Genomic DNA, 27,218 nt, shown 5'->3' on the forward strand with positions numbered 1-27,218 from the left:
TTCTACCTAAATTTATAAATACAGTGAAGCAATGTCCTTACTTAGTAAAAAGAAAGCATTTAAATTACAAATATTTACATACAAATCAGCAAAAAAAAAATTATAAATCGGTACCAGGTGCCATGCATCGTATATTTTCGGTGTTACAAGTCAATAGTGATACCATCTACGACGTCGAATGTCACTTTGTTTATATGTTTTGCATGGAGCTTAGGAAGTAATGCTAATATATGATTGCTATTTAACACGTTCCTGTTGCTATAATTCCTTAATCGAAACTCGCAAACAGCATTTCTTGGTACAAAATTGTTCATTTCTTCCCGAAATTTGACAAGTTGACAGTTACGGCTCTATTCCGCTATTTAATTAATGGTTCAAACGTTCAATTTGTTCCATGAATGAATAACTTTGGCCTCGCAGAGGCATACTCCGACGCCTTTCTGTCACAGTATAGTGCCATCCGATCGGACCTTGCATTAGACCAGTGACGTAACGCTACAAATTTTTGACTCACGTAATGCGCTGCCCAATGGCTGGGCGCGGTATATAATGACACTTCAGACTAATTTAGACCTATGACCAGTAATACAGACACATACAGGCTCGTAATGTGACAAGATCGATTATAACTTGTACTGGAAAACTTGATGTCAAGGCTCGAATATGTACAACTAGCTGCGATTGCTACTGAATAAGTTCTCTAAGATTATACGACGGAAAAATTATGAAAGGGAGGCTTAGGCACTATTTCTCAGCTGCTGGAAGCACGCACTGTAAATCTTCCACCTTCTTCCCCGTTGCTAATCCTGAGGTATTCGCGAAGTAGTGTTGGACAGCTAAGTTGTAAACACACTCCTAGCCCACGACTGCGGTTGGCTCCACAGTTTCATTTCCAACGAACTTCCGAGTAGCCGCTTTACAAAGTAATGTTTACAGACATCGGCAAAATTTCTTCGCTTTTGCAGCAATGTAATATAACCCGTGGAAATTCGAGGACTAAAGAATTCTCTTTCACGCCTTCTTTTCGTGGGAGATGTAGGGCGGGAGGTGGCAGTTGACTGGACTTTTGGGTCGTTTAACGCGGACCACCACGACTCTGAATCCTGTAGTAATATCTACCTCTAAGAGGAGCACTTACACGGATGTGACAATAGGGACGTGGGCTAGCGTACGTACATGTAAGAATGGTGGTAGTATCGCGTACATAAGGTATAAAAGGGCTGTGCATTGGCGAAACTGTCTTTTGTACTAAGGTGATTGTGTGAAAGGGTTTTGACGTAGTAATAGCCGCACGATCGGAATTAACAGACTTCGAACGCGGAATGATAGTTGGAGCTAGACGCATGGGACATTCCAGTTTGTAAATGATTAGGGAATTCAGAGTTCCAAGATCCACAGTGTCAAGAGTGTGCAGAGAATATCACATTTCAGACTTTATCTCTCTCCACGAACAATGCTGTGGCCGACGGTCTTCACTTAACGACCGAGAGCAGCGTCGTTTCCTTAAAGTTGTCACTGACAACAAACAAGCGACAGTGCGCGGAATAACCGCAGAAATAAATGTGGAACGTACGACGAACGTGTCCAGTAGGTCAGTGCGGCGAAATCTGGCGTTAATGGACAACGGCAGCAGACGACCAATGCGTGTCTTTGCTAACAAAGAGGCATCAGCTGCAGCGCCTTTGCTGAGCCCGTGCCCCTATCCGTTGGACCACAGACGACTAGAAAACAGTGACCTAGTCAGATTAGTCCCGATTTCAGTTGGTAAGAGCTGGTGGTACGGTTCGACTGTGGTTTGCGCAAAACCCACAACGCCATAAACCGAAGTTGTCGATAAGGCATTGTGAATGCTGGTGGTGGCTCAATAATGGTGAAGGCTGTGTTTGCGTGGAATGGCTGGGTCCTCTGGTCCAACTGAACCGATCATTGACTGGAAATGGTTTTGTCCGCCTATGTGGAGACTATTGCAGCCAATCAAATGTTCAAATGTGTGTGAAATCCTATGGGACTTAACTGCTAAGGTCATCAGTCCCTAAGCTTACACACTACTTAACCTAAATTATCCTAAGGACAAACACACACACCTATGCCCAAGGGAGGACTCGAACCTCCACCGGGACCAGCCGCACAGTCCATGACTGCAGCGCCCTAGAGCAGCCAATCATTCACTTTACATTTCCAAACAATAATGGAATTTTTATGGATGACAATGCGTCATGTCAACGGGCCATAGTTGTACACGATTGGTTTGAGGAACATTTTGGACAGTTCGAGCGGATGATTTGGCCACCCTGATGGCCCGACATCGATCCCATCGAACATTTATGAGACACAATCAAAAGGTCTGTTGGTGCAAAAAATACTGAACTTTCTACACTTTCGCTAGTACAGACAGCTTCAGAGGCATCATGGCTCAATATGTCTGAAGCGGACTTCCAGTGACATGTTGAGTTGATGACACGTCGAATTGCTGCACTACGCAGGGCAAAAGGAGGTCCGACACGATATTAGGAGGTATCCCATGATTTTTGTCACCTCAGTGTACATAAAACATTCTGAGTTATTTGTTGGATATATTGCAATATCTATATTTATTTACGGTTTTTACTCTGTATAGCTCCCTGCAGTACCGTGGAAATTTTTCGCTAATGCCTTAACACATGTCTTACAGTCCTCCTGGTTTTATGCAGGACCTCCTCATTTCTTATCACTAGTTTTCAGCTTTCTTCTGCAACGACACGCCTCAGCCCTCTCTTCTTCTCCGGGTTTTCCCACAATGCATGATTAACTTTCATAGAATGCTGGATTACAGCTACACGTCCTCACAATTTTTTTCCTAAAATTAAGACCTACGAGTGCCCAATAGAATGGAAGTGTAACGCCGGAAATGCATATCCTCCTATTTCCATCTATTGTACTATAATTTTTTTCCTTGTTTTGTTACCTCAATATATGACATTTCTATGTCTTTACATATTGTAATTGTTTTAGTATTTGTATATATATATTTATGCATTTATGTCGATGTATAATTGGTTTGTTTCGTAAATATTATTTGTATTTTTACGCTGGGTCTTGCCTAGGGAAAACTATGCTGTCGAAAGATTACATCGATAGGTCGTGTAAAGAATCAAAGTGTGTAGGATCTTTGGTAGTGTTAACGCTGCCGCGTGGAGCGCGGGCAGAGCAGGGGGAGTCTGGCTGGAGTAGTGCAGTGGAGCAGGTGTGTTGTGTGACGCTCCCGCGAGTTGCTGCGCTTTCGGGGTTTGGCAGCAAGTAATTGCGCTCGACTTGCGATGATAGTTTCTGACATGGTGTCGCGGACTGGAAGCATTAGCTGGCGCACATCAAGAGCCCGTTTCGTCTGGTGACCGTGTCGAGAAGAAGGCCCGCCAACATCCAGCTTCTGCAACAGCTACGGCCGACAATGAGTGACTCTCGCCACCTCCTCGATCGACGGCTTCAAACCTTCAATCAACCAACAAGGAAGACTAAAAGCACGTAAAGTTTCAGAACTGTGTGGCAGACCTCAGCTTTTCAAATTGTTCCATTTGCCTCGCAAAATTACAGCAACTTAGCATGAACCTTTGTTGCTCATTGTCCCAATTGCATTGCCAAGCAGGGTCCCTTCCTTTTCCGAAATGAACCCGAGTGTCGTTGAAATTCAAACGCCAGCATTAAAATAATATAATTAGATTTCACTGCTTTAATTTCAAAGTTCAGTTAAAGTAATCATAGCTGGCTACAATATTTAGGTTACACGAGCACAAATTAAGAGTGCGAGTTTTGTTAGCACATTTTAGCTTACCTGTGGCTGCAGCTCAGCTTGGTACGTACTAAATTTTACTATTGTTAATTGTTCAGAATCATTTAATTCAAGTTCAAAGTTAAATCTCTTGTTTCTAAATTGAGTAGAGTCAAGTTGCTTTTGAAATGATTGTTGAGGTAGTCCAAGACTAACCGTATTTTACTGGATTTCGATGTGCTTCAGAAAGAAAGCTCACTATTAACTTCAGTCACTAAATTAACTTTCGATTTTCCGGTTTTATTAATTCTTTTGCTAAATTAAGTCAGAGTGTAGCGAAATTTATTACTTCTGACAAACTTTCAGTTTTCACACTACACGTGTCAACCTTCAGTTGCCACGCTTCTAGTGCTAATTGTATATATAATAACCTTTCTTTTTCAGTTACTATAGTAATTGTCCTTAGGACTGGCGACCGTAATTTCCCCCAAATCTCAAATATCTAATTACCGCTAGTTAACTGTTAACGTAACGGCCGCACATTTACTTTCTTTATTAACTTTACCCCTTTTCAAAATTAATTTCCACCAGTTTCATTTGCATTTTTCCTTTCATTTAGATGTAACCCTTTCCTCACTCTTTACCGACAGATTAACTTCGGTGACGATTGCTTTTCCCAAATTTCCATTAGGTACACGCGGTTTAATTTTTCACTGTCATTAAGGTCGATAAGTGAGGGGGAGGTTACAGAAGGAATAACATATTAACGTGACCACCAATCAAAAACCTGAGTGTGGTCCCAGGGGCAGATGCATACTTTTGTTGATCCATTGCGCCTTCCAGAATGACGAAAGCATCCAGGGAATGCCATAAAAATATCCCCGAAATCAAAACGGTCCTTCCTGCGACCTGGATCGTTCCGATGAATGGTGCAAAGTGTTTGCTTTCAACCGTTTCACATCGTTCACGCCAACACCCGTCTGTCAGATGGAGCACATCACGCTATTCATCTGAAAAGGCTGCCTGTCACCACTCAGTACACATCCAGATGCGGCATTGGTAAGAAAAATCTAGTCTTTGACCCCGATAAACTGTAGTGAGCATGGGTGAATAAACCATTTCCTTCTGCAGAGGCCCAGATGCAGCAACATCCATTGAACGGTCGTTGAGGAGACTCTGTTGGTAGCCACTTGGTTCATCTGGGCTGTCAGTTGCTCAACAGTTTCTCGTCCGTTCGTTTGAACACGCCTTCGCAGCCGACATTCATCCCTGCCTACAGCCCGTGCTGCATCACTCTTGCCTCGGCGCCTCTTTTGGACAGCGCCATTAATGCCATCCACGGTGTACGTTAACCGCGTCGGCAAACGAAGAGTTTGCAAACTTAGCCATTTCGGAAATGGTTCCCCCCTTGCCCTGAAAGCCCATGATCAAGCCCTTTTGGACGTTAGATAAATCACTCCGTTACTGCATTACACCAAACATTGCACCGTTTGCCACATCCCCACGACACACTTTATATACCATCCATTGTTAGTGTTTGCACCTGTCATATGATCTGTTGTTGCACGTTGACGTCGAACATAGGTGGTGATCACATTAATGGGACTGGATCGTGTAGAAGAAAGAGCAAATGTAGCCTTTGCCTGCGATTGACTGCAACTCGTACCACCTTGCTGCGCCCTTCATGTGTTATTTTGCTTCCAGGATAGTACAGTCCCTTCATGTTCTCTACTACATTAATCCAGTTTATCTTAAAATACTGACAGCCTCATTTTAGATGCCCCTCTCTGCCTTCCGTTGGTTTCCTCTCAGTTCGTATCGTCTGCTTGTCATTCATTCCATCGAGATTAGCAATACCAACTGTGAAGTTTTTCGCATAGATCTCCATTGAAAAGGCTAGTATTTGTTTCAGTCGTTGCTTTTATGATGTACACGTTGAACATTTCGAAAGAGTGATTGAATGTCTTCTGTGTTCAGTAGAACAGCAACAGAAAATGAAAGAGAAATAACAGTAAATCTCACTTCGTCGCTCTCTTTTTCCTACCCACACTCCACACCCCGAAACACAATTTCTCACAAGAAAGACTAGGTTACTTAACATAGCTTGTAAATGTTCAAATAGTTAACTTCATAACACTTCAGTAACTTTTTTATTCGCGCTATACAAATGTCTAATGATGAGCATAACATCGAATCGCGCAGAAATGTATTAAAATAAATAAATAAATAAATAATGTGACTGGTTGTAGAACAAAACAACTTCAGCTTCTATTCGACTTTTCCATGAGCTTCCACAACGATCGCTCTTTTCACGAAGACCTCGCTGTAGGCAGTGGTAAGGAACAATTTGGTTGTTTTGACAAATTTTGCAACAGAATATCAGTAAAATCTCCTAAGATATTTTTAGTACGTCGACTGTGATTGTTTTAGCAAAATGGTCCCTGTTTTGAAATATTTCCAGAAGAAATTGCAAATTCTATGCAAATTTGTTCTAGAAAATATATGAATGGATGCTTACGTTGTCCACTTGGGTGCCTGGCTTACTTAACGTCTATTAACACTGACTTATAACTGTTTACTTGATGGGCAAGTTACCAAACGTTACCATGAGACCTCTCAAAACACGCGTTTTTAGTTTCTCATATTAAAATTTGTTGTACCAATGTTTGCAATAACAAAGAATGACAGCCTCAAACATTAATCTATCATTCAGCAGTATATTAAATTAATTTTATTGTCGCCTTACTACACCACGGTAACAACGTTAAGGACGGCTCTCAACACTGATCCCATCGTAGTGTCACATAACTTCACGTAATCTGTAAAAATGGGAACTATTCAACGTTGTTTACTTGTTTAAGTAATTATTCACATCTACCTGATTAACAACACCTTTTGGAGCGCATTTGAGTTCAGGAACATATTCAGGGTCTTTACCTGCGTTGTAGTTATCCACATCATCCTCGCATTGGTACAAATTGAGCGTGAAAAACGTTACAAAAGTGGCAGCCATATTTTTAGCTCTGCTTACATGCTCACAAACTGACAAAGTAGCTATTATTGAAAATCTGAGATTAGAAATCGACCTGCCATTCCTCTGATAATCATCGAACTATCGACTAATACATATAAAGTACATCCTGTACACGATTTACATATAGTAACTCTATTTTGCTTCGACTGTCCCTTACCGTTGCTTACAGCAATGGTCTTAAATTTTTTCCTTCTGTTGGTTCATTCAGTGTCACCTGACCAGTGCGTTTCTCCTCACAGCATCTTCCCTTCGCTGTAAAGTGTGATTATAAATAAATACGGTGCAGTTCTTTGAAGCTCTGGTTCGAAGTACACTGAACAACAAGAACATTATAACCACCGACTTTCTGGAAATATAAACCCGTCCAGGAGATAGCAGCGTAGCCTGGCGAGGAATGACTGCCAGTCACACACACACAACACGGTGCATGTAGTATCGGTGAGCGTGCATTCCGTGTGTCGAATGAAGGCGTGCGATCTACCTGAGATTGACCGAGAGCAGATTCTGATGGCCCGGAACCTCGACACAAGCATAACGCAAACTGCGTAACTTGTCGGGTGTTCGAGTAGTGCTGTCGTGAGCGTCTTCAGAACGTGGCAAAAACCAGATAAAACTATGTCTAAAAGTTGTGTGGTTGGGCAGTCACTTCTCATAACAGATGTCGCACGTCGCGGGCTGGGAAGACTGGTAAAACAGGACAGGCGGCGAATTGTGGCACAACTAACACCAGACTCTAATGTACAAGTGAGTCTGAACACACACACACACACACACACACACACACACACACTTACACACACTCCTAACGATGGGCACTTGACCATCGGCATTGGATGCTCGCGGAGTGGCAGAGCGTTGCATGGGCTGATAAGTCCCGATACCATCTTTATCATACCGATGAGTGGGCGCGAATATGTCGTCTTCCAGGGGAACAGCTCCTCGATACGTGTACTTTGGGAGAGTGACAAGCTAGCAGGGGCTCCATTGTGCTCGGGGGAACATTTACGTTGGCCTCCAGGAGTCCAGTGGAATTCGTGCAAGGTACCATGATGGCCATGGAGTATCGTACACTGTTTGCAGACCACGTATACCACTTCAGTGGCATTTTCCAGCAAGACATTACGCCATGTCATAAAGCGAGGTGTGTGTTGGAGTGATTCGACGAACACAGTGGTGAGTTCCCGTTCATGCGCTGGTCCCGAACTCGCTAGATCTGAACCCGATCGATCACACATGGGGAGTGACTGAACGCCAGCCGGGGCGGCCAGCGGTTCTAGGCGCTACAGTCTGGAACCACGTGACCGTTACGGTCACAGGTTCGAATCCTGCCTCGGGCGTGGATGTGTGTTATGCCCTTACATTAGTTAGGTTTAAGTAGTTCTAAGTTCTAGGGGACTGATAACCTCAGACGTTAAGTCCCAATAGTGCCCAGAGCCATTTGAACCATTTTTTTGTGACTGACTGTGGCGTCAGATCACATCGCATCCTCCGAGCAAATTACGGGAATTGCTTGGCTTGTGTGTGCAGATGTGGTGCCAACTCCCTCCAGCGACCTATCAAGGCCTCATTGCTTCCATGCCACGACACGTCGCTGCAGTTATCCGTTCCAAAGGTGGACAGATCGGCTATTAGCTATGCGGTCATAATGTTCTGGCTGATAAGTTTATCTTCGGAAGGTTTGACCTAAGCCCTGTATTCGAAAATAAGGTAGGTTACATTTTACATTATTTTATTTTACTGGCGTAAATTTTATAGAAATGTCGTGCTTATGGAATATCGTCTCAATTATGAGACTGGATCTGTGATTTCCTGTCAGAGAGGTCACAGTTCGTTGTAACTGGCGAAAAGACATTGAGTAAAACACAAGTGACTTCAGGCGTTCCCCAAGGTAGTGTTATAGGCCCTTTGCTGTTCCTTATCTATATAAACGATTTGGGAGACAATCTGAGCAGCCGTCTTCGGTTGTTTGCAGATCACGCTGTCGTTTATCGACTATAAAGTAGAACAAAAGCAAACTGGTGCTTTTCATTTATTATAATGTTGTTCTAACAAGAACCGACGGAAGATTCTGTTAATATGACTAATGAAGTCGTCAGAAGATGAAAACAAACTGCAAAACAATTTAGAAGAAATATCGGAATAGTGCGAAAAGTGGCAGTTGACCTTAAATAACGAAAAGTATGAAGTCATCCACATGAGTGCTAAAAGGAACGTGTTAAAGTTCGGTTACACGATAAATCAGTCTAATCTAAAAGCCGCAAATTCAACTAAATACCTAACTATTAAAATTACGATGAATTTAAATTGGAAGAAACACACAGAAAATGCTGAGGGAAGGCTAATCAAAGACTGCGTTTTATTGGGAGACACTTACACAATGTAACAGACCTACTAAGGAGACTGTCTACACTACGCTTGTCCGTCAACTTTTAGATTACTGTTCCGCGGTGTGGGATCCTTACCAGATAGGACTGTCGGAGTACATCGAAAAATTTCAAAGAAAGGCAGCACGTTTTGTATTATCGCGAAATATGGGAGAGAGTGTCACAGAAATGATACAGGATTTGGGATGGGCATCATTAAAAGAAAGGTAGTGTTCGTTGCGGCGGAATCTTCTCACGAAATTCCAATCACCAACTTTTTCCTCCGAATACGAAAATATTTTGCTGACACCGACTTACATAGGGAGGAACTATCACAAAGATAAAATAAGGGAAATCAGAGCTCGTACGGAAAGATATAGGTGTTCATTCTTCCCGCGCGCTATACGAAATAGGAATAATAGAGAATTGTGAAGGTGGTTCGATGAACCCTCCGCCAGGCACTTAAATGTGATTTACAGAGTATCCATGTAGATGTAGACATAGTCTGTGCCATGTACACAGTTAAAATGGAAGGCATCTCTACCTCTAAGTTTATATGCTCTAAATATAAATTCATGCAGCTCGTAATACACTTGGTGCCTCCTTGCTCAGATCCATCAATGGGCCCATTAAGGTGCCTGAAGGACACAGCGCATACAGGCAAGGACGAAGGGCCAGTGACGGGCAGTTTAGCTTGGCGTGACACAACGTCCCAGTAACTGCCAGCTGCTCAGGCGCTCTACAACATTTCCCAAGGGCCCGCCATCCGAAGGTTCCTAGCAAGCAGGGCCCCTCAGGGACCTCCGCCATCTGCTACGACCTTACGACCATTTCCAGCAACGCTGGATAACGTAACCGCCGCGCACGGCTTCTTCCATATAGTAGCTTGAGCTAATCCACTTGACGCTGTAGGGAGCACAGTTTGCCCTTGTGGTAATACACTTGCGAGCGTTACGCAAAACTCAAAAAATTCGCCAAACAGATAACATATACTCCCAAATTACGTGCACTCGTCGTAAATCTTGTACTACCGTATACCTCGGACAGGACGTACACTCCTGGAAATGGAAAAAAGAACACATTGACACCGGTGTGTCAGACCCACCATACTTGCTCCGGACACTGCGAGAGGGCTGTACAAGCAATGATCACACGCACGGCACAGCGGACCGACCAGGAATCGCGGTGTTGGTCGTCGAATGGCGCTAGCTGCGCAGCATTTGTGCACCGCCGCCGTCAGTGTCAGCCAGTTTGCCGTGGCATACGGAGCTCCATCGCAGTCTTCAACACTGGTAGCATGCCGCGACAGCGTGGACGTGAACCGTATGTGCAGTTGACGGACTTTGAGCGAGGGCGTATAGTGGGCATGCGGGAGGCCGGGTGGACGTACCGCCAAATTGCTCAACACATGGGGCGTGAGGTCTCCACAGTACATCGATGTTGTCGCCAGTGGTCGGCGGAAGGTGCACGTGCCCGTCGACCTGGGACCGGACCGCAGCGACGCACGGATGCACGCCAAGACCGTAGGATCCTACGCAGTGCCGTAGGGGACCGCACCGCCACTTCCCAGCAAATTAGGGACACTGTTGCTCCTGGGGTATCGGCGAGGACCATTCGCAACCGTCTCCATGAAGCTGGGCTACGGTCCCGCATACCGTTAGGCCGTCTTCCGCTCACGCCCCAACATCGTGCAGCCCGCCTGCAGTGGTGTCGCGACAGGCGTGAATGGAGGGACGAATGGAGACGTGTCGTCTTCAGCGATGAGAGTCGCTTCTGCCTTGGTGCCAATGATGGTCGTATGCGTGTTTGGCGCCGTGCAGGTGAGCGCCACAATCAGGACTGCATACGACCGAGGCTCACAGGGCCAACACCCGGCATCATGGTGTGGGGAGCGATCTCCTACACTGGCCGTACACCACTGGTGATCGTCGAGGGGACACTGAATAGTGCACGGTACATCCAAACCGTCATCGAACCCATCGTTCTACCATTCCTAGACCGGCAAGGGAACTTGCTGTTCCAACAGGACAATGCACGTCCGCATGTATCCCGTGCCACCCAACTTGCTGTAGAATGTGTAAGTCAACTACCCTGGCCAGCAAGATCTCCGGATCTGTCCCCCATTGAGCATGTTTGGGACTGGATGAAGCGTCGTCTCACGCGGTCTGCACGTCCAGCACGAACGCTGGTCCAACTGAGGCGCCAGGTGGAAATGGCATGGCAAGCCGTTCCACAGGACTACATCCAGCATCTCTACGATCGTCTCCATGGGAGAATAGCAGCCTGCATTGCTGCGAAAGGTGGATATACACTGTACTAGTGCCGACATTGTGCATGCTCTGTTGCCTGTGTCTATGTGCCTGTGGTTCTGTCAGTGTGATCATGTGATGTATCTGACCCCAGGAATGTGTCAATAAAGTTTCCCCTTCCTGGGACAATGAATTCACGGTGTTCTTATTTCAATTCCCAGGAGTGTAATATCCATATTTATAGAAATGATTTGATAGAAACTCCGTCTCATCCTCATCATCGTTTATTGATGTGAGACACCTTTATTAGGACACATTATACACGGTGTTACAAAAAGGTACGGCCAAACTTTCAGGAAACATTCCTCACACACAAATAAAGAAAAGATGTTACGTGGACATGTGTCCGGAAACGCTTAATTTCCATGTTAGAGCTCATTTTAGTTTCGTCCACCTACGTTCAATGGAGCACGTTATCATGATTTCATATGGGATACTCTACCTGTGCTGCTGGAACATGTGCCTTTACAAGTACGACACAACATGTGGTTCATGCGCGATGGAGCTCCTACACATTTCAGTCGAAGTGTTCGTACGCTTCTCAACAACAGATTCGGTGTCCGATGGATTGGTAGAGGCGGACCAATTCCATGGCCTCCACGCTCTCCTGACCTCAACCCTCTTGACTTTCATTTATGGGGGCTTTTGAAAGCTCTTGTCTATTCAACCCCGGTACCAAATGTAGAGACTCTTCGTGCTCGTATTGTGGACGGCTGTGATACAATACCGCATTCTCCAGGGCTGCATCAGCGAATCAGGGATTCCATGCGACGGAGGGTGGACGCATGTATCCTCGCTAACGGAGGACATTTTGAACATTTCCTGTAACAAAGTGTTTGAAGTCACGCTGGTACGTTCTGTTGCTGTGTGTTTCCATTCCATTATTAATGTGATTTGAAGAGAAGTAATAAAATGAGCTCTAACATGGAAAGTAAGCGTCTCCGGACACATGTTCACATAACATATTTTCTTTCTCTGTATGTGAGGAATGTTTCCTGAAAGTTTGGCCGTACCTTTTTGTAACACCCTGTATTTACCCATTTCATAAGAAGAGTATTTTGTACATAGTCGCTGCAAATTTCTTGACGAAAACCAATTTCCAGCGAACGCTATTTCTATTTTTGAAATTAAAACTTTATTGCATACCTTTGCTGTTAGCTAATTTCATAACCTGGGGCAATTCCAAGCTACCTCCTCCATTATTTTTGTTTCAATGAAAAAATTTAGTGACATAATAATTTATCTTCCAGATGCGTGTGTGGGGGAGTCTCCATATAATGGTGTCCATAATCAAGTTTTCATAGGAGCATCACAGATGTGAATTCCGTATGGAAAATAATAAAACCAACACTTACGCTGGTTTTTATCATTTTACATACAGAACTAACATCTGCGTTAGTTGCTCCCGTTGCCACTGTGATCATAAGAAAATGTTGTTAGGTACACCATTAGACGGAGCTTCCTCCAGAAAGATGTGTGAAAGATGAGATAAACGTGACTACAGTTTCTCATTGCAACAAAAATAATGAAAATAGCTTGCAAATACCCAAGGGGTGAAATTGGCTACCAGTAAAAGTATGTAATGAAGTGCTGTAACTCACCATTGGGTTACTTACTTTCGCTAGCAGGAGCTTCTTTTGATTATTATTATTTCTTTTTGTTCCAGCCTGCTATGATGCCTTATCCTGTCCACTTTCGCTCTTTTTTTTCTTTGGCCACGTAACCTTCTCTGAATAGTTTTCCCCATTATTTGAAATACATTTAGGTCCATCCAAATTTTAGAAACAATTCTTTCACCGACTGAATCCATTAAGGCCCTAACGGATAACGCAATGGTATTTTGTGGGTCAATCAGAGAAAGCTACGTACCGTTAGCTAAACTTGAGCCGATCACTTTGGATTTTATGAGCGTAATCATCAATACTACAAATGTGACACTATTTTCAGATGTATTGAAAATAAATTAACGATCACGTAAATAGCTTCAAACGATAAAATATTTAGTTTTGTAGAGTGGTGTGGGGTGGGAAGATCTGGGGAGCACGTGGTCACTGCTCAAGTTTGTAACACAGACATTCACATGAACTAATTCACACGGCAAACAAAATGTCGACAGGATTTATTAGTGGAAAGAATTGTATGCACCTCGTGGCTGGCAGCAAGCAGGATTTTGGTGGCTGCATATCTTTGCGTGAAGCGCTTGGAATGGAATCAATTCATCTTGCCACATATACGCTCGGTACAGTTTTATTGATAATTTAAAATGTCCCGCACAAAATATAATATGGCAAGCAGTATCTTTTAAGGTTTGGGCTGCGCTTTGAATCTATAGACCGCGTGGTCCAGCCTAACAGAAATCACGCTATTATGACACTGATTAACTGAATCAAAAATTGTAACCAGAACCTAAATGGTAATTAAAAAAAGCTAGGAAAAGAAATTGTTGAGATTAAGAAATTATTATTAACATATTCAAATACCTTTTGTTCCTTGTTCGACACAGCCGTTCTGAGGTAACGTCTGGTCGCTTACCTGTCTTCAGAACAACTCTCCCTGTAACAGTCACGTGTAGCTCTCTCCGAACCGCCCGAGGTGGTGGGGGAGGCCCATGACCAACCCCTGCTAGGAAAACATTTTTGCTTTACTCATCTTTGGCCAAGCCCTCCTGTTCCTGCTCTCTGCCTTCCATCGACACCGTTTAGATTGGTAGAAGATTAAGAAACCCACCGCCTCTCTAGTTCGTCTGCTACTACATTCAAATGATCCACACTAGACCACACACTTTCTGGAAGGGTGAAAAATGGAAATAAGGACAGAGGACGTGCAATAAGAATAAAAAAGAAATGTGTAGACCCATATTGCTTCTACAGGCATTCGGGAGATTAATTCGTTGCTTCGCTCATTTGTTATCATGTCACGACACCTATTGTGATGTTACAGTGTTTGTTTCAAAAGTAAAGATGGCCTACGCAGGAAAATGATTTCTCCCAAGTTGTAACAAGATGTCATACCATTCATTGTAGTGTCCAAGGTTTTCTTACTTTTGTAGCATTTTTAATAGTATCTCTTGGGCCTGACTTTACTGTTAATTTAATCTCGCTAGACTATTTTTTCTGCAGATTAGTCTTCCCTCCCCCGTAACAGTATTACGAAGTACCCCTTGAGATAGCAACAAATCGTTCCTATAAGAATTTTTATTGAGGTATAAGTGACTAGCAGTAGAATTCTTCACAATAGAATACCGTAGGTGGTAACACTTACATACTGCTCCCTTCTACGATTCATTGAAACGTCAACTGTTTGGTGATGTACATATGTAACATGATTTCAGTGAGACAGAAACCGAGTCAGTTCAAAAATTATGGATGAAGTTAACTATCAAAAGAACGTTGACATTATTTTTGGATTCTTCTACTGACCAGTACCCTCATCCAGTAACGTAATAGTACACCTGATAGAAAACTTCAGCCATCAGTATCAATATTCCCCATCCATTACGTAAAACTTGGATTTAACTCATTAGCAGCACAGTGAGAAATTTTTATAGACAAGAGGTAACTTACTTTAATTGCCTTCTCAAATGTCATTATGAAAACTCCCTAAAGCATGTAATTCATAAGCACTCCTACTAGATAAATAGGTCAAAACGGACATTACCTCTTTCAGGAATTTCGTATAGAGAGACCTGCTCGTAATTGTTGCAATGATGAACCTCGAGATAGACAGAATACTAAAGCAAGTGGGACATACTGCTACGTGGCTGTTATGAATAACGAGATACTCATTTCACAAATGCTACTGATGTTTCACTGAACACTTACATGAACTGTAGTCTTGTTCACGTGTCTTGTTGACTAAGATGTATCAACGTAGTAAATCCTTCAACTGCACACTGACATTCCATCGACGTCTTTTTGAGGAAAAAGTGATACTATAACAGCAAATTTTCTTAAAAGGACTGCATCCGCACAGTAATTTCAAAATAAATTAACTTACAATTTAAGTTTGTACTAATTGAAACACATTTGGCTACCAGAATGGTAATGTGACTCTAGTGAGAAACATTTAAGTATCAGTGCATGTTAATCGTACGCTATTTTGGCGATGACGCATAAATTAATAGCTTATGTCTCAAAATGCTTATGAAATGGGTTAAGGATAAAACTTCCTTTTAATCTCCAACGGGATCTACACTGGAATTGAGGTACCTGAGATCAACTGGCACAAGACTTAACAGTATGTCGGCTGACTTCAGGACACACTGGAAATCTTTGTTTGCTCATAAGCGAGTGACTGAAGAACTAACCTATAACCGGGAACACACTTACTGTCGCGCCCTCCAATATCTTAAATGGAAGGCGTTATTACATAAGGAAATTAAACCACCAGCTCATGGGCACATCAGAGAGAAACCTTTGTAAGTAACAATGAAAACAGGAGAAATGTGTCTTTGTAGACTAGAAATGGGGAGGGCTGTTCGATTGGAGGCCAGTACCTTTTTGTTTGCCAACGGGGAGAACCGTAAAGCTTGAAAGTACAAAGTCCAAATAATTTAATCAGTTTTCTTAAATATCAGCTTAACAGAACAAAGCACGATTATTGAGGTGTAAAATAATAGTATCTTTTGGTCATCTAACGATTTTGTACAGTTATTGCACAAGTTACTTTTACAGAGGTACACATTAAGACATATTTTCTTTATTGGGTACTAAAGGAATGGAAATAATAAGTATATATGACTCTAGACGTGATGAGGTACGGATTAGAATATAAGAAGTGCTGGACGGTCATAAACAGTCTGAGACGCTTGTAATGGTGTTGCAGGGTAGGCTGTGCTGAGAAATAACTGTTATGAAAGAATTTCGATGAGCTGCACCATTTCGGAGTTAAATAGCGTTGAAATTAGCAGATCAGGTCGTTGTGTGCGCAAATTCAAGCAGACTGTCAGAGAGGGTTTGCGAACGAGTTCTCCGTTTGTTTTCCAAAGGAGAACAATGCAAAAATTGCACATGGGATAGCAGTAAGGATCGAATCCGTGCCAACGGCTTAGCAGTCTCGTCTGTTGTCCTTTAAGCTACGAAAACATCTAACAACTAGCTGTATCTTGCGGGCCAATTGAATTTGCGTGTGCTACGGCCTGACTGACTAATTTCATTGCTAATTAACTCTGAAACTGCTCAAAGTATCGAATTTTTTCTTAACAATTACTTCTTACGATAACCTACCCTGTTACATCCTTACAAGGTTATCAGACTGTTTCAGACCATCATGTATAACCTGTAAGCGTGTTCATTCCATTTTGTTCAGATTTCATGGGTTTCAGTCCCTCATTTGGAAATGTTCCAGTCGTACCTAATGTCACCTTTTTTAATTCTAATTTGCTATTGCTCTCTCTTTTACTGCCTGAAATATATTCACTTCTTGTTACCTGTGACTCGTTTTTCATTTCCATACGATAAAGTTGGATCATCCGTGCTCTTCCAAATTTCAGTTGTGTCTCATTTCATATTATTGTTACACATATATTAGAATTTCTTCTCTGTGTCTCTTATATGCATATCTAAGTCACACCCTCAACAAAATATTTAACTTATTCCAATTTTTCATTTTTCTTCTTCTCAGCTTTTTCCCGCACTAGCACGGTCCGCTTGTTGACATATCTGGCTCCATTTGAGTCTGTCAAGGGCTTCTTCATAGGTGGCATTGACGAATTCCATATCCTTCTCGAAACGGTCCATCCATCGTGTCTTGAGTCTCCCACGAGGTCGTCGGTCATTTGTGTCCAAGTGCATAGCTGTTCTTACCACCGAGTCTGCTTTACTGCACATGACGTGTTTGTACCATCTCCACCTGCTTTCGCCTAGTTTGTCTGAGACAACTCCAAGTCGCCGTCGACCGTCGACGTTGGTTACGTGGTCAAATCGGGTAAGCCCAAGGGACCATCAGAGCCTCCGCATTTCCGTCACGTGGAGAGCCTGCTCATACTTCGTTGTCGTTGGCCAACACTCCGACCTATAAAGTGAGACTGGGCATGCTACTGTCCTATAAACCTTTGACTTAAGGCGTTAAGTCTTACAGCGATCACACAGGACGCCAGTCACCTGGTGCCATTTTATCCAGGCTGGGTTAACACGAGCACGGCGATCTGAAAGACTTTCACCATCACCGAATATGAGTGGGCCAAGATATTTGAATTGCTCAAATTTCTTCAGTTTTCTCCACCTACTTTAATGGTCCCATCGGTTTGAACACCACACAACATGTATTATGTCTTTGTGATGTTCAGTTAGAGGACAAATTTGCCATGTCATTCATTCCATTGCTGCGTCTGTGCCTGGAGTCCTTCACAGTGTTCGCTTGCCAGTAAAACATCGCCATAATATAGGAATGTCCATATGTGTGTGAATTCCTAAGGGACCAAACTGCTGAGGTCATCGGTCCCTACACTTACACAATACTTAAACTAACTTAAACTAACTTATGCCAAGGACGACACACCCAAACACACCCCCATGCCCGAGGGAGGACTCGAACCTCTTCCGGGAAGGGCCGCACGGTCAGTGACGTAGCGCCTCAAACCGCGCGACCACACCGCGCGGCCCACATAAGAGTAACCAAGAATGTGGTGGCTATAGGTCGAATGTCACAGTGTCCATACAGAGGATAAACTGTAACGATGACAGTGCTGAACCTTGATGACCTCCGACATTGACAGTAAAAGGGGGTGATTTTCACACTGCACGTCGGACATTGCAGCAAATATTTCGATACAGCAATTGCACCTATCGGATGTAAGTTTCAGGGACATCGTGAGATCGTAATGCGTGCCCAATGAGCTGATGGAGGACATAGTCGAAAGTGGCGTATGAATATCCCTCTTGTTCTCTTTCATTATCAACAAATTTTTTTTTATTCTTAAAGGATCTTTTCCTTTAAAAGAATATTCTTTTTCCTGTCAGTACCTTTAGGTAATTGTCCATCACCATAGTCAAGTGGTCAGCACGTCTGATTGCTGTACGAAGTATCAGGATTTAGTTCTCAGTACTGCCAAGCGTTTTTTCTTGGTGAAAGGGCTGCAACAGGGTCCTCTCAGCTCCATGGAGTGACGACTCTAAGGGCTGAAGAGCTGTCAGTGGCCAGGAGGGCGGTGTGCTGACTAGAGATGGGCAAAATCGTTTTTTCAGTGGTCCGATTACAACTTCTCACTCACAAGAACGCACTATCTATTTTTCACGGCACATCCCTCATCATTTGCTCAAAGACGAAAGTCAGCTTGTCTTTTTAATTCAGGCCATTATATCTGTATTTTAATCTCATGTAATCTCGTTAGTATACCCAGTAAAATCATAGGATGATACAACTGTGAATGGATGGCTCCCAGGCAGCAGTGAAGTTCAGAGGATTCATATACCCCACCTTTCCAATTAAAACACGCTTACGAGAGGGAGGCGCTCTTTCATGTGTCCTCTTCAACCTTGCATTAGAGAAAGTGGTTCGGGAGAGTAATTTACATCTATACAATGGCCTCCGATTCGAACACAGCGAAGTAAAATTCCTGGCTTATGCAGATGATATAGTGTTGCTGAGTGGAACTGAAGAAGAACTGAAAGACATGTACAGGTCTCTCAGGCACAGTGCCAGCTAAATCGGGCTTTTGATTAACCAAGAGAAAACCGAATATATGGAAACAGGTCGAGTTATAAACCAGAATCCTTACTTTGAAATTGACCAACATTCTAAATTCAGAAATCACGTTTCAACACTAAAAATATCACAGCAGTGGATATAAATGAAAGAATAGCCTCAGGGTCGAGATGTCTCTAGTCAATAATCAACCCACTCAAAAGTAAAGCTTTGTCAATCACCACAAAGATGAAGATATACAACACTATTATCTGCCCCATAGAACTGTACGGTTCAGAAAGCTGGACGCCTGCACAGAATGAAAGAGAAAAGCTCAATGCTTTTGAAAGAAAAGTAATGAGAAAAATCTGGGGACCTGTGTTGGAGAATGGCGTATGGAGAATTCGAAAGAAAATGAAATTTATCAGTTAATGAAGCAACCCACTATCATCGAGAAATTAAAAAGTAGGAGACTACAATGGGCAGGACAATTGGCCAGAATGGAAGGCAACAGAATCACCAAGAAAGCATTTGAAGGAACTCTCCAGGCAACAAGACCATTGGGCCGACCTCGTACAAGGTGGAAAGATGACATAGAGAAGGACATCGCAGCCTTAGGAATTTCCGCAGGGTGGAGAGAGGCTGCGAGAGATAGAAGGCGGTGGAAGCAGATCGTTGATACAGCGCGTGGTCTACAGGGTCTGTGATCGCTGAGAAGAGAGAGAGAAAGTAATCTCGTTTTGGAAGATCATAGAAAGAGAAGTAATAAATCTAAGTTACGTCCATAGTAGTTCTGAGATTTAAATCATCTGCTTTCATATCCTGCAAAAATTAAAAGTATTACAACAATATCAGGTAACGCGCGACCACTACGGTCGCAGGTTCGAATCCTGCTTCGGGCATGGATGTGTGTGATGCCCTTAGGTTAGTTAGGTTTAAGTAGTTCAAAGTTCTAGGGGTCTCATGACCTCAGATGTTAAGTCCCATAGTGCTCAGAGCCATTTGAACCATTACAACAGCATCATAAAAATGTTCATCAAGTGGGAAAATTTTAAAGGTAAGAATAATTGCTGTTATATTTTCATATTTTTGCTGCAGACAAAATGCAATGTAAGAAACGTAGTAATATACGAGGGTTGGAACTTAAATACTGGCAACTATTTATTCACAACTGATACAAAAGAGCCGGCCGAAGTGGCCGTGCGGTTAAAGGCGCTGCAGTCTGGAACCGCAAGACCGCTACGGTCGCAGGTTCGAATCCTGCCTCGGGCATGGATGTTTGTGATGTCCTTAGGTTAGTTAGGTTTAACTAGTTCTAAGTTCTAGAGGACTAATGACCTCAGCGGTTGAGTCCCATAGTGCTCAGAGCCATTTTTGATACAAAAGAGTTACGTGTTTGCACCTGTTACTGTACTTCAAAGTAGTCACCAGCGTTTGGTATAACCCGTTGCCAGCGATGTGGAAGGTAAAGTATACCGTTAGCAGAGCCTGTTCTGTTGCTGGTGCGAATGAAGCGGTCTGCTGACAGTCGAATCTCTGGAACAGTTGTGAAGCGAATGCCAGGAAGTGGTTCCTTCATCTTCGGAATCAAATCAAAGTCACCAGGAATTAAGTCTGGGAAGTATGGTGGGTGGTACAGTACTTTCCAGTCCCATCGACCGAACAAGGCAGCCACAGCTTGCGCTGTATGCGCCCGCGCATTGTAGTGCAAAATGATGGGTGCGTTGCGCGGAAAAGAATCGCCGCTTCTTTCACAAAGCTGGTCGCAGGTGATGCTCCAAAAACGAACAGTAATACTGTGCATTGACGGTTTGCAGTGGAGGAACGTAATGCATTAGGATAACACCATCACAGTTGTACACGAGAATCACCGTAACTTTCACCACAATGGGGCTCTGACGCACTTTCGACTTTCGCGGCGACCCATAATGACGCCATTCGTTGGATTGGCCTTTCAGGTTTGGCTCGTGCGATGTGGCCCATGTCTCTCCAGTGTTGCGATAAGGCGGCGGAAGAAAGCCTCTCCTTCACGCTCATAGCGCTCCAGGTGCGTCTGATCAACGTCGTAACGCATCCATTTCTGCATTTCCGTCAAGCTATGGGGAACCCATCGTGATGCAATTTTTCGCATGCCCAGGCGTTCCTTCAGGATGCGAAGCACATCGTATGCGCTAATCCGGTTTCGTGGGCGAGCTCGCGAATCGTATGGCGTCGATCACTGTCCACTAACGCGGCAACAGCGCGCACTTCTTCTTGAGAGACGCTAGGACGACCTGCCCGATGTATGTGTGCCACAGTTTGCCGACCTTCGTAGAAGGCTTTTACCCAACATGCCACTGTTCTGTACGGCAATGCCGATTCCCCGCAAGCCTCTTCAATACCTTAATGACAATATCGTGCTGTACGACCTCTGGCACATTCAATCTTGATCCAACTCAGTTGTTCCTGTTTCGAAAACATAGTGACACCGTTACGTTAGACCGCTCGCACACAAGTGGCTGTGTTTCCCTCGAATGTGCACACGAAGGTGACGTGGGACGGGCGAGTCCATTTGCTCGGAGGTAAGGTAGATATGTCAATGACGTGTGCTATCAGCGGCAATCGTAGATTCTATTGCATAGTGTCTTCACAGCAGTATTGCCACTATTCTAGTTCCAACCCACGTAGTGTAACTGTAGTTAATTTAAGTACCTACAGTCATCATTTACAATCAGTATGACAATGTATGTACCCAGAAAGGCAAAATTATTCAATTTCATGAGTTATAAATAAACTATGATCTATTTTACTGGAAGTGGGTCAGTTTCTTTTCTTGGTGAGTATTTGCTTGCTTTTGAAAAGATACACGCACAGGGCACTGTCACAACTAGGAAGTATAACTTTTTCAGAAACAGTTGGTATAGCATTGGGTACTGCAATTTCCTGTTTTCCCACCGGTTTAAGTAATCTCTGTTTTTAGGCAAATATGCTTCATATAAATATTTTTCTAGTTCAACAGCCAATACACATGGCTTCCTTGGAGCTGATAACATTCTCCACACAGCTATTAATATTTTATCTGCAGCTACAAGGGAAACAGAAGTTCTGTATTTCAGGGCACAAAAGCCAGTTCTCGGCATCTTAGGAAATATTATCTCATTTGTGACAAATATGGACATATAGAAAATAGAAAGATTTAATTACATTAACAGAAAAATGTACAGAACATTAATAAATAAAGTAAGAAAGGAAACTGTATCCAGATTTTACAAAACGATGTAGATCCAAGAACGACACTTGGAAATGAATTGTAGGCTGTAAAAAAAGAAAAGAAGAATGACGTGAATAATATATACAAGTACTGGATGTGTTACTCCTTAGAAGAGTAGCTGGGTACACCCTCTCTGACAAAATAATGAACATCGACATCAAAGAAGAACAGGGGATGAGGAGGTTAAGTAAGTAGATTAAGGAGTACAGGAACAACTGAATGGACTATGCAACAAGAATGGAAAATGTTAGAATATCCAAACTATTTGTGACGTATTACCCAGTGGGTGTTAGGTCTTTTGGAAGACAAAGGAAAACGTGTAACAGGGTAATGCCTAATACATGGATTTGAAAGACAGAGACGTATCATACTAAAAATATTATGTTTTTTTTTAAATTACTGTGATGTAATAGGTTTTGTACATTTAAAAATCCTGCTCTGATCTAAGAGGTGACCTGAAAGCATTAATGTGATCACATTAAACAAATAAATATATGGCTAATAAAAACAACATACACATGCACTATCATGTATGTAAAAATAATAAAACTCATATCTACATCTACATCTACATATACATGATTACTCTGCAATTCACATTTAAGTGCTTGGCAGAGGGTTCATCGAAGCACAATCATACTATCTCTCTACCATTCCACTCCCTAACAGCACGCGGGAAAAACGAACAACTAAACCTTTCTGTTCGAGCTCTGATTGCTCTTATTTTATTTTGATGATCATTCGTACCTATGTAGGTTGGGCTCAACAAAATATTTTCGCATTCGGAAGAGAAAGTTGGTGACTGAAATTTCGTAAAAAGATCTCGCCGCGAAGAAAAACGTCTTTGCTTTAATGACTTCCATCCCAACTCGCGTATCATATCTGCCACACTCTCTCCCCTATTACGTGAGAATACTAAACGAGCTGCCCTTTTTGGCACCCCTTCGATGTCCTCCGTCAATCCCACCTGGTAAGGATCCCACACCGCGCAGCAATATTCTAACAAAGAACGAACGAGTGTAGTGTAAGCTGTCTCTTTAGTGGACTTGTTGCATCTTCTAAGTGTCCTGCCAATGAAACGCAGCCTTTGGCTCGCCTTCCCCACAATATTATCTATGTGGTCTTTCCAACTGAATTTGTTCGTAATTTTAACACCCAGGTACTTAGTTGAATTGACAGCCTTGAGAATTGTACTATTTATCGAGTAATCGAATTCCAACGGATTTCTTTTGGAACTCATGTGGATCACCTCACGCTTTTCGTTATTTAGCGTCAACTGCCATTTGCCACATCATACAGCAATTTTTCCTAAATCGCTTTGCAACTGATACTGGTCTCCGGATGGCCTTACTAGACGGTAAATTACAGTATCATCTGCGAACAACCTAAGAGAATTGCTCAGATTGTTACCCAGGTCATTTATACAGATCAGGAACAGCAGAGGTCTCAGAACGCTTCCCTGGGGAACACCTGATATCACTTCAGTTTTACTCGATGGTTTGCCGTCTATTACTACGAACTGCCACCTTCCTGATCAGAAGTCGTTTGTGAGGAACGGTGTCAAAAGCTTTTCGGAAGTCTAGAAATATGAAGAAGCACTGAGTAAAGTAAGCGAGCTGCAAGCTAAATCAGTGTGTCAGCCACGAGCACAGAGAGTAGAATAGGATTGCTTTGTAATCCACTCCATGCGAACTGCCAATGATCGGGATCGCCCGGCGCGTGCGATCGCCTGGCCACTGGCGGACGGCTCAGCCCGCGGGATCGGGTGGCAGTCGGGTTCAGCCACTGAGCCGTAGGCAGGGGTCACATCTCTATCTTATGCGGCGCATGAGATGTTACTTGCTGGATGTCAGCTGTATTTTATTGATCCAAGAAGTCACAATATGGTACAATTTGTACATATAATGTAGGGCAGTTGGATGTTGTGCGCTAATTTGGGGGCGTGTATGTAACTTGTCAGTCCATAAGCACGTTTAGTAAAGGATATATTGATAGTGAACGATTTTATGGTAGACTGGAAGTAGTGTTGATTTTCCAGTGGATATCTCACGCAGTGAGGATGGTGAGAGCTTCAGTGATGGAAAAACTCAGGAGTGGATTGAGGATTTCAAAGCCCATAGAACCAAATACGTAAGCTGTGAAAGTAATCTCTACTAGGCCTATACTTAAAGGAAATAATTGGAGGCGTAAGAGGTCATTGAATCTGACGGATGATCCTCCACTTAGCATAAACGATCTTCCAAATGAAATTTTGTTGCAGATCTTTTTTTATCTATCTGTTGATGATATAGCACTTAATGTTCAATTTGTTTGCAGTCGTTGGTCTGAAGTGTGTTCAAATGATGTACTGTGGTAGAACAGCTGTTTAAGTGTAGAGGGAAGTGCATCCATTCAATATGTTGTGTCACTGTTACAAAAAGTTCCAAAATTGCAGTGTTTTGTATCTGGTTTAGATCATCAGGAGAAGTTCTTAACAGATTAGCAGAATTCTGCAAAGATTTGCGTAAATTAGACTTCTGTGTGCCTCAGCTTGAGTTACCTTATGAAGCATTCAAGAATCTTGTTTCAGAATGTCCGAAGCTGGAGGAAATCACTATCGCAGGATCTGCACTAGTAAGAGAAGAATTGGCAGAACTTGTGGGCCAATGGGAGTACCTGAATGACATTTATTTTATAGGCAGATCAGACAAACCCATTGCACTGAAGTATTTAGCAGAGGGCTGCCCAGCGATACAGCATTTACACATGCGTTATGTTGTGTGCAGTTTTACTGAACTAGAATATTTCTTAGAGAAAAAGAAGAACAAGCTACTGAGTTTAAGCATTAGCCCACTCACTCAAGATGGCAGATGTGTGATTCCTCTCCTTGACATTTGTAAGGACAGGCTGGAAAAATGCAGTTAGAAGACAGCAAATATTGCTACATTGAGTCGCACAATTTTGGTATCATAAAAACACTGAAAAACTTGAAGGCCCTGAGCATAAAAATTCCTCGTGGTGTAAGAACAGATGTGATGTCAGATATTTTTGAACAAAAGGCATTGTGTCAGTTACAAGAACTTGAACTAAACAATTATGCAGAAATAAATGACACTCTGGTTAACACTATTTGTAGTAACTGCCCAAATCTCTTGAGATTGGCTCTCAGATATTCAACACGTATTAGTGATGATGCAATGAGGAATCTACACAAATGCAAGAACCTGGAAGATTTTGATTTGTATTATTGCACAGAACTTACAGATGTCGCTGTGGACTTTGTCTTAAAGTGTAGTAAATTGAAGTACCTCAATCTTGGTTTCTGCAAACTAACAGAGAAAAGCTTAACACGTCTTATAGTTATGACTGAACTTAGAGAACTGATCCTTGATGCATTTAATGTTGCAAGTCTTCCCTTGCAAGTTTTTCCTCAACATTTGACGAACCTTAGAGAGCTTAAACTTGATTACTGTATGAACATTGATAACGATCCGCTCTGTGATATTTGTGGCTGATGATAGTTACCTGTGTGACTCACATGATCACTAATAACATATTCTTAGCGTAATGCTACATCAAAGGAGAAGAAGTAGCAACCCACTCTACAGTATGTAAAAATATATTGGGAATCTGAAGTTTTCAAATCAAAACCTAAAATAGAGGATGGAAATGATAACTGTTTACTACATACTACAAGAGTACAGAAGCAGTCAGGACAAATAATTTTATGTAGGACAGTTGTGGCCTATCAAGTTGGTAAACTACCTCAAATTGGTTAAAAAGCTGCCTAAGCTAAGGTGCAAGTTCGTAGCGCGAGAGTTCGAGTATTCTCTCGCTCTCTTCATACAAACTATTAGTCCCAGAGAGAAAACAAACTGGACATTTGTTTAGGCAGTTTAAAAAAATTCGATTTCGTGCTGGGATACATTTCGCTAGACGCAGCGTTTTTCGAGTAAAGCAAGGAACATGTACAAAGTGACCATCTAAGCCCTGCCCCTTATATATCTCCCATCAGTCAGGATTTTTAATAGGTAGTTCATGGCCCTCCCATCTACCACCGTAGAAAAATGTGCGACCATTCGATGAGTTATTATTACACCACAGGAGTAGTCGGCTATATTGTCAACATTTAATCATTCCTATGAGGAAAATGGAAGAAAAAAATTCCTTTGTAAATGTTATGCAGAAACTAATTACATTTCTTATATCCTTTCTTATATACCTTATGTCCTCAAAAGCCCATAAGTTTCTTAGTAAGATGTCCAGACAAGAAAACAATTTTATTCTTAATTTTAAGCTGCCAAAATTCACAAAACAGTGAGGTAAAAGTTACGCAAACGTCAATTTTAGAATCTGAAAGTGTACAGCTAAACTGTCGGTGTAACAGTCCTGTCAATGAAGATAAAACAGGTCGATTATGGGCAATAATCCGCCCAGTTGTTCTGTTCTGTTCAGTGTCATCTACTGTCTAGTCAAAGATGAGTGTTGCGGTGGGGGTGCATTTGAAACTAAATTTTGTACGTTTCTCTTGTAAAACATGAAAAATGCGGACTCCAGCAAGAAAGAATTCCAGTAAAAATTAAACGAAAATTAAACTAGATTAAATTTCCTATAAAAAGTCCTCTTGATTGAAAATACTGCACAACGTGCATTTGCTGTACCTTACGTAGTTTTTGTACATCAGTTTGAAGTAATTTCCTGATTCGTTAGACACAAGTGCACTATATCAGATTGTTGCTTCTAGTATTCCTCTGAACCACTGTGGTACATTGTAAACAGTTATTTACACCCAGTATAAGATGCAAAGTGTTTTCTGCATTAATATAGAGTTTTGAAGAACTAATTTTTCGTCGGTTTCTATTCTCTTCACGGCTGAGAAAAACCACACGGTTTCGTATGATATGCAAATCCATAC

General features: G+C 42.5%; 1 protein-coding gene across 1 annotated transcript in view; it reads left to right on the top strand.

The window, feature by feature from the left end:
* Nucleotides 1-25,557, top strand: part of LOC124775143 — a 61,483-nt gene extending 35,926 nt beyond the window's left edge. Inside the window, exons 2-3 of the mRNA XM_047249982.1 lie at nt 24,482-24,653; nt 24,854-25,557. Coding sequence (XP_047105938.1) covers nt 24,482-24,653; nt 24,854-25,228 — 547 coding nt within the window. The 3' untranslated portion in view covers nt 25,229-25,557. The remainder of the gene's footprint in view (nt 1-24,481; nt 24,654-24,853) is intronic.
* The last annotated feature ends 1,661 nt before the right edge of the window (nt 25,558-27,218 follow it).

Source organism: Schistocerca piceifrons, chromosome 2, assembly GCF_021461385.2.
Source record: "Schistocerca piceifrons isolate TAMUIC-IGC-003096 chromosome 2, iqSchPice1.1, whole genome shotgun sequence".
In the NCBI taxonomy this organism is placed as follows: domain Eukaryota; kingdom Metazoa; phylum Arthropoda; class Insecta; order Orthoptera; family Acrididae; genus Schistocerca; species Schistocerca piceifrons.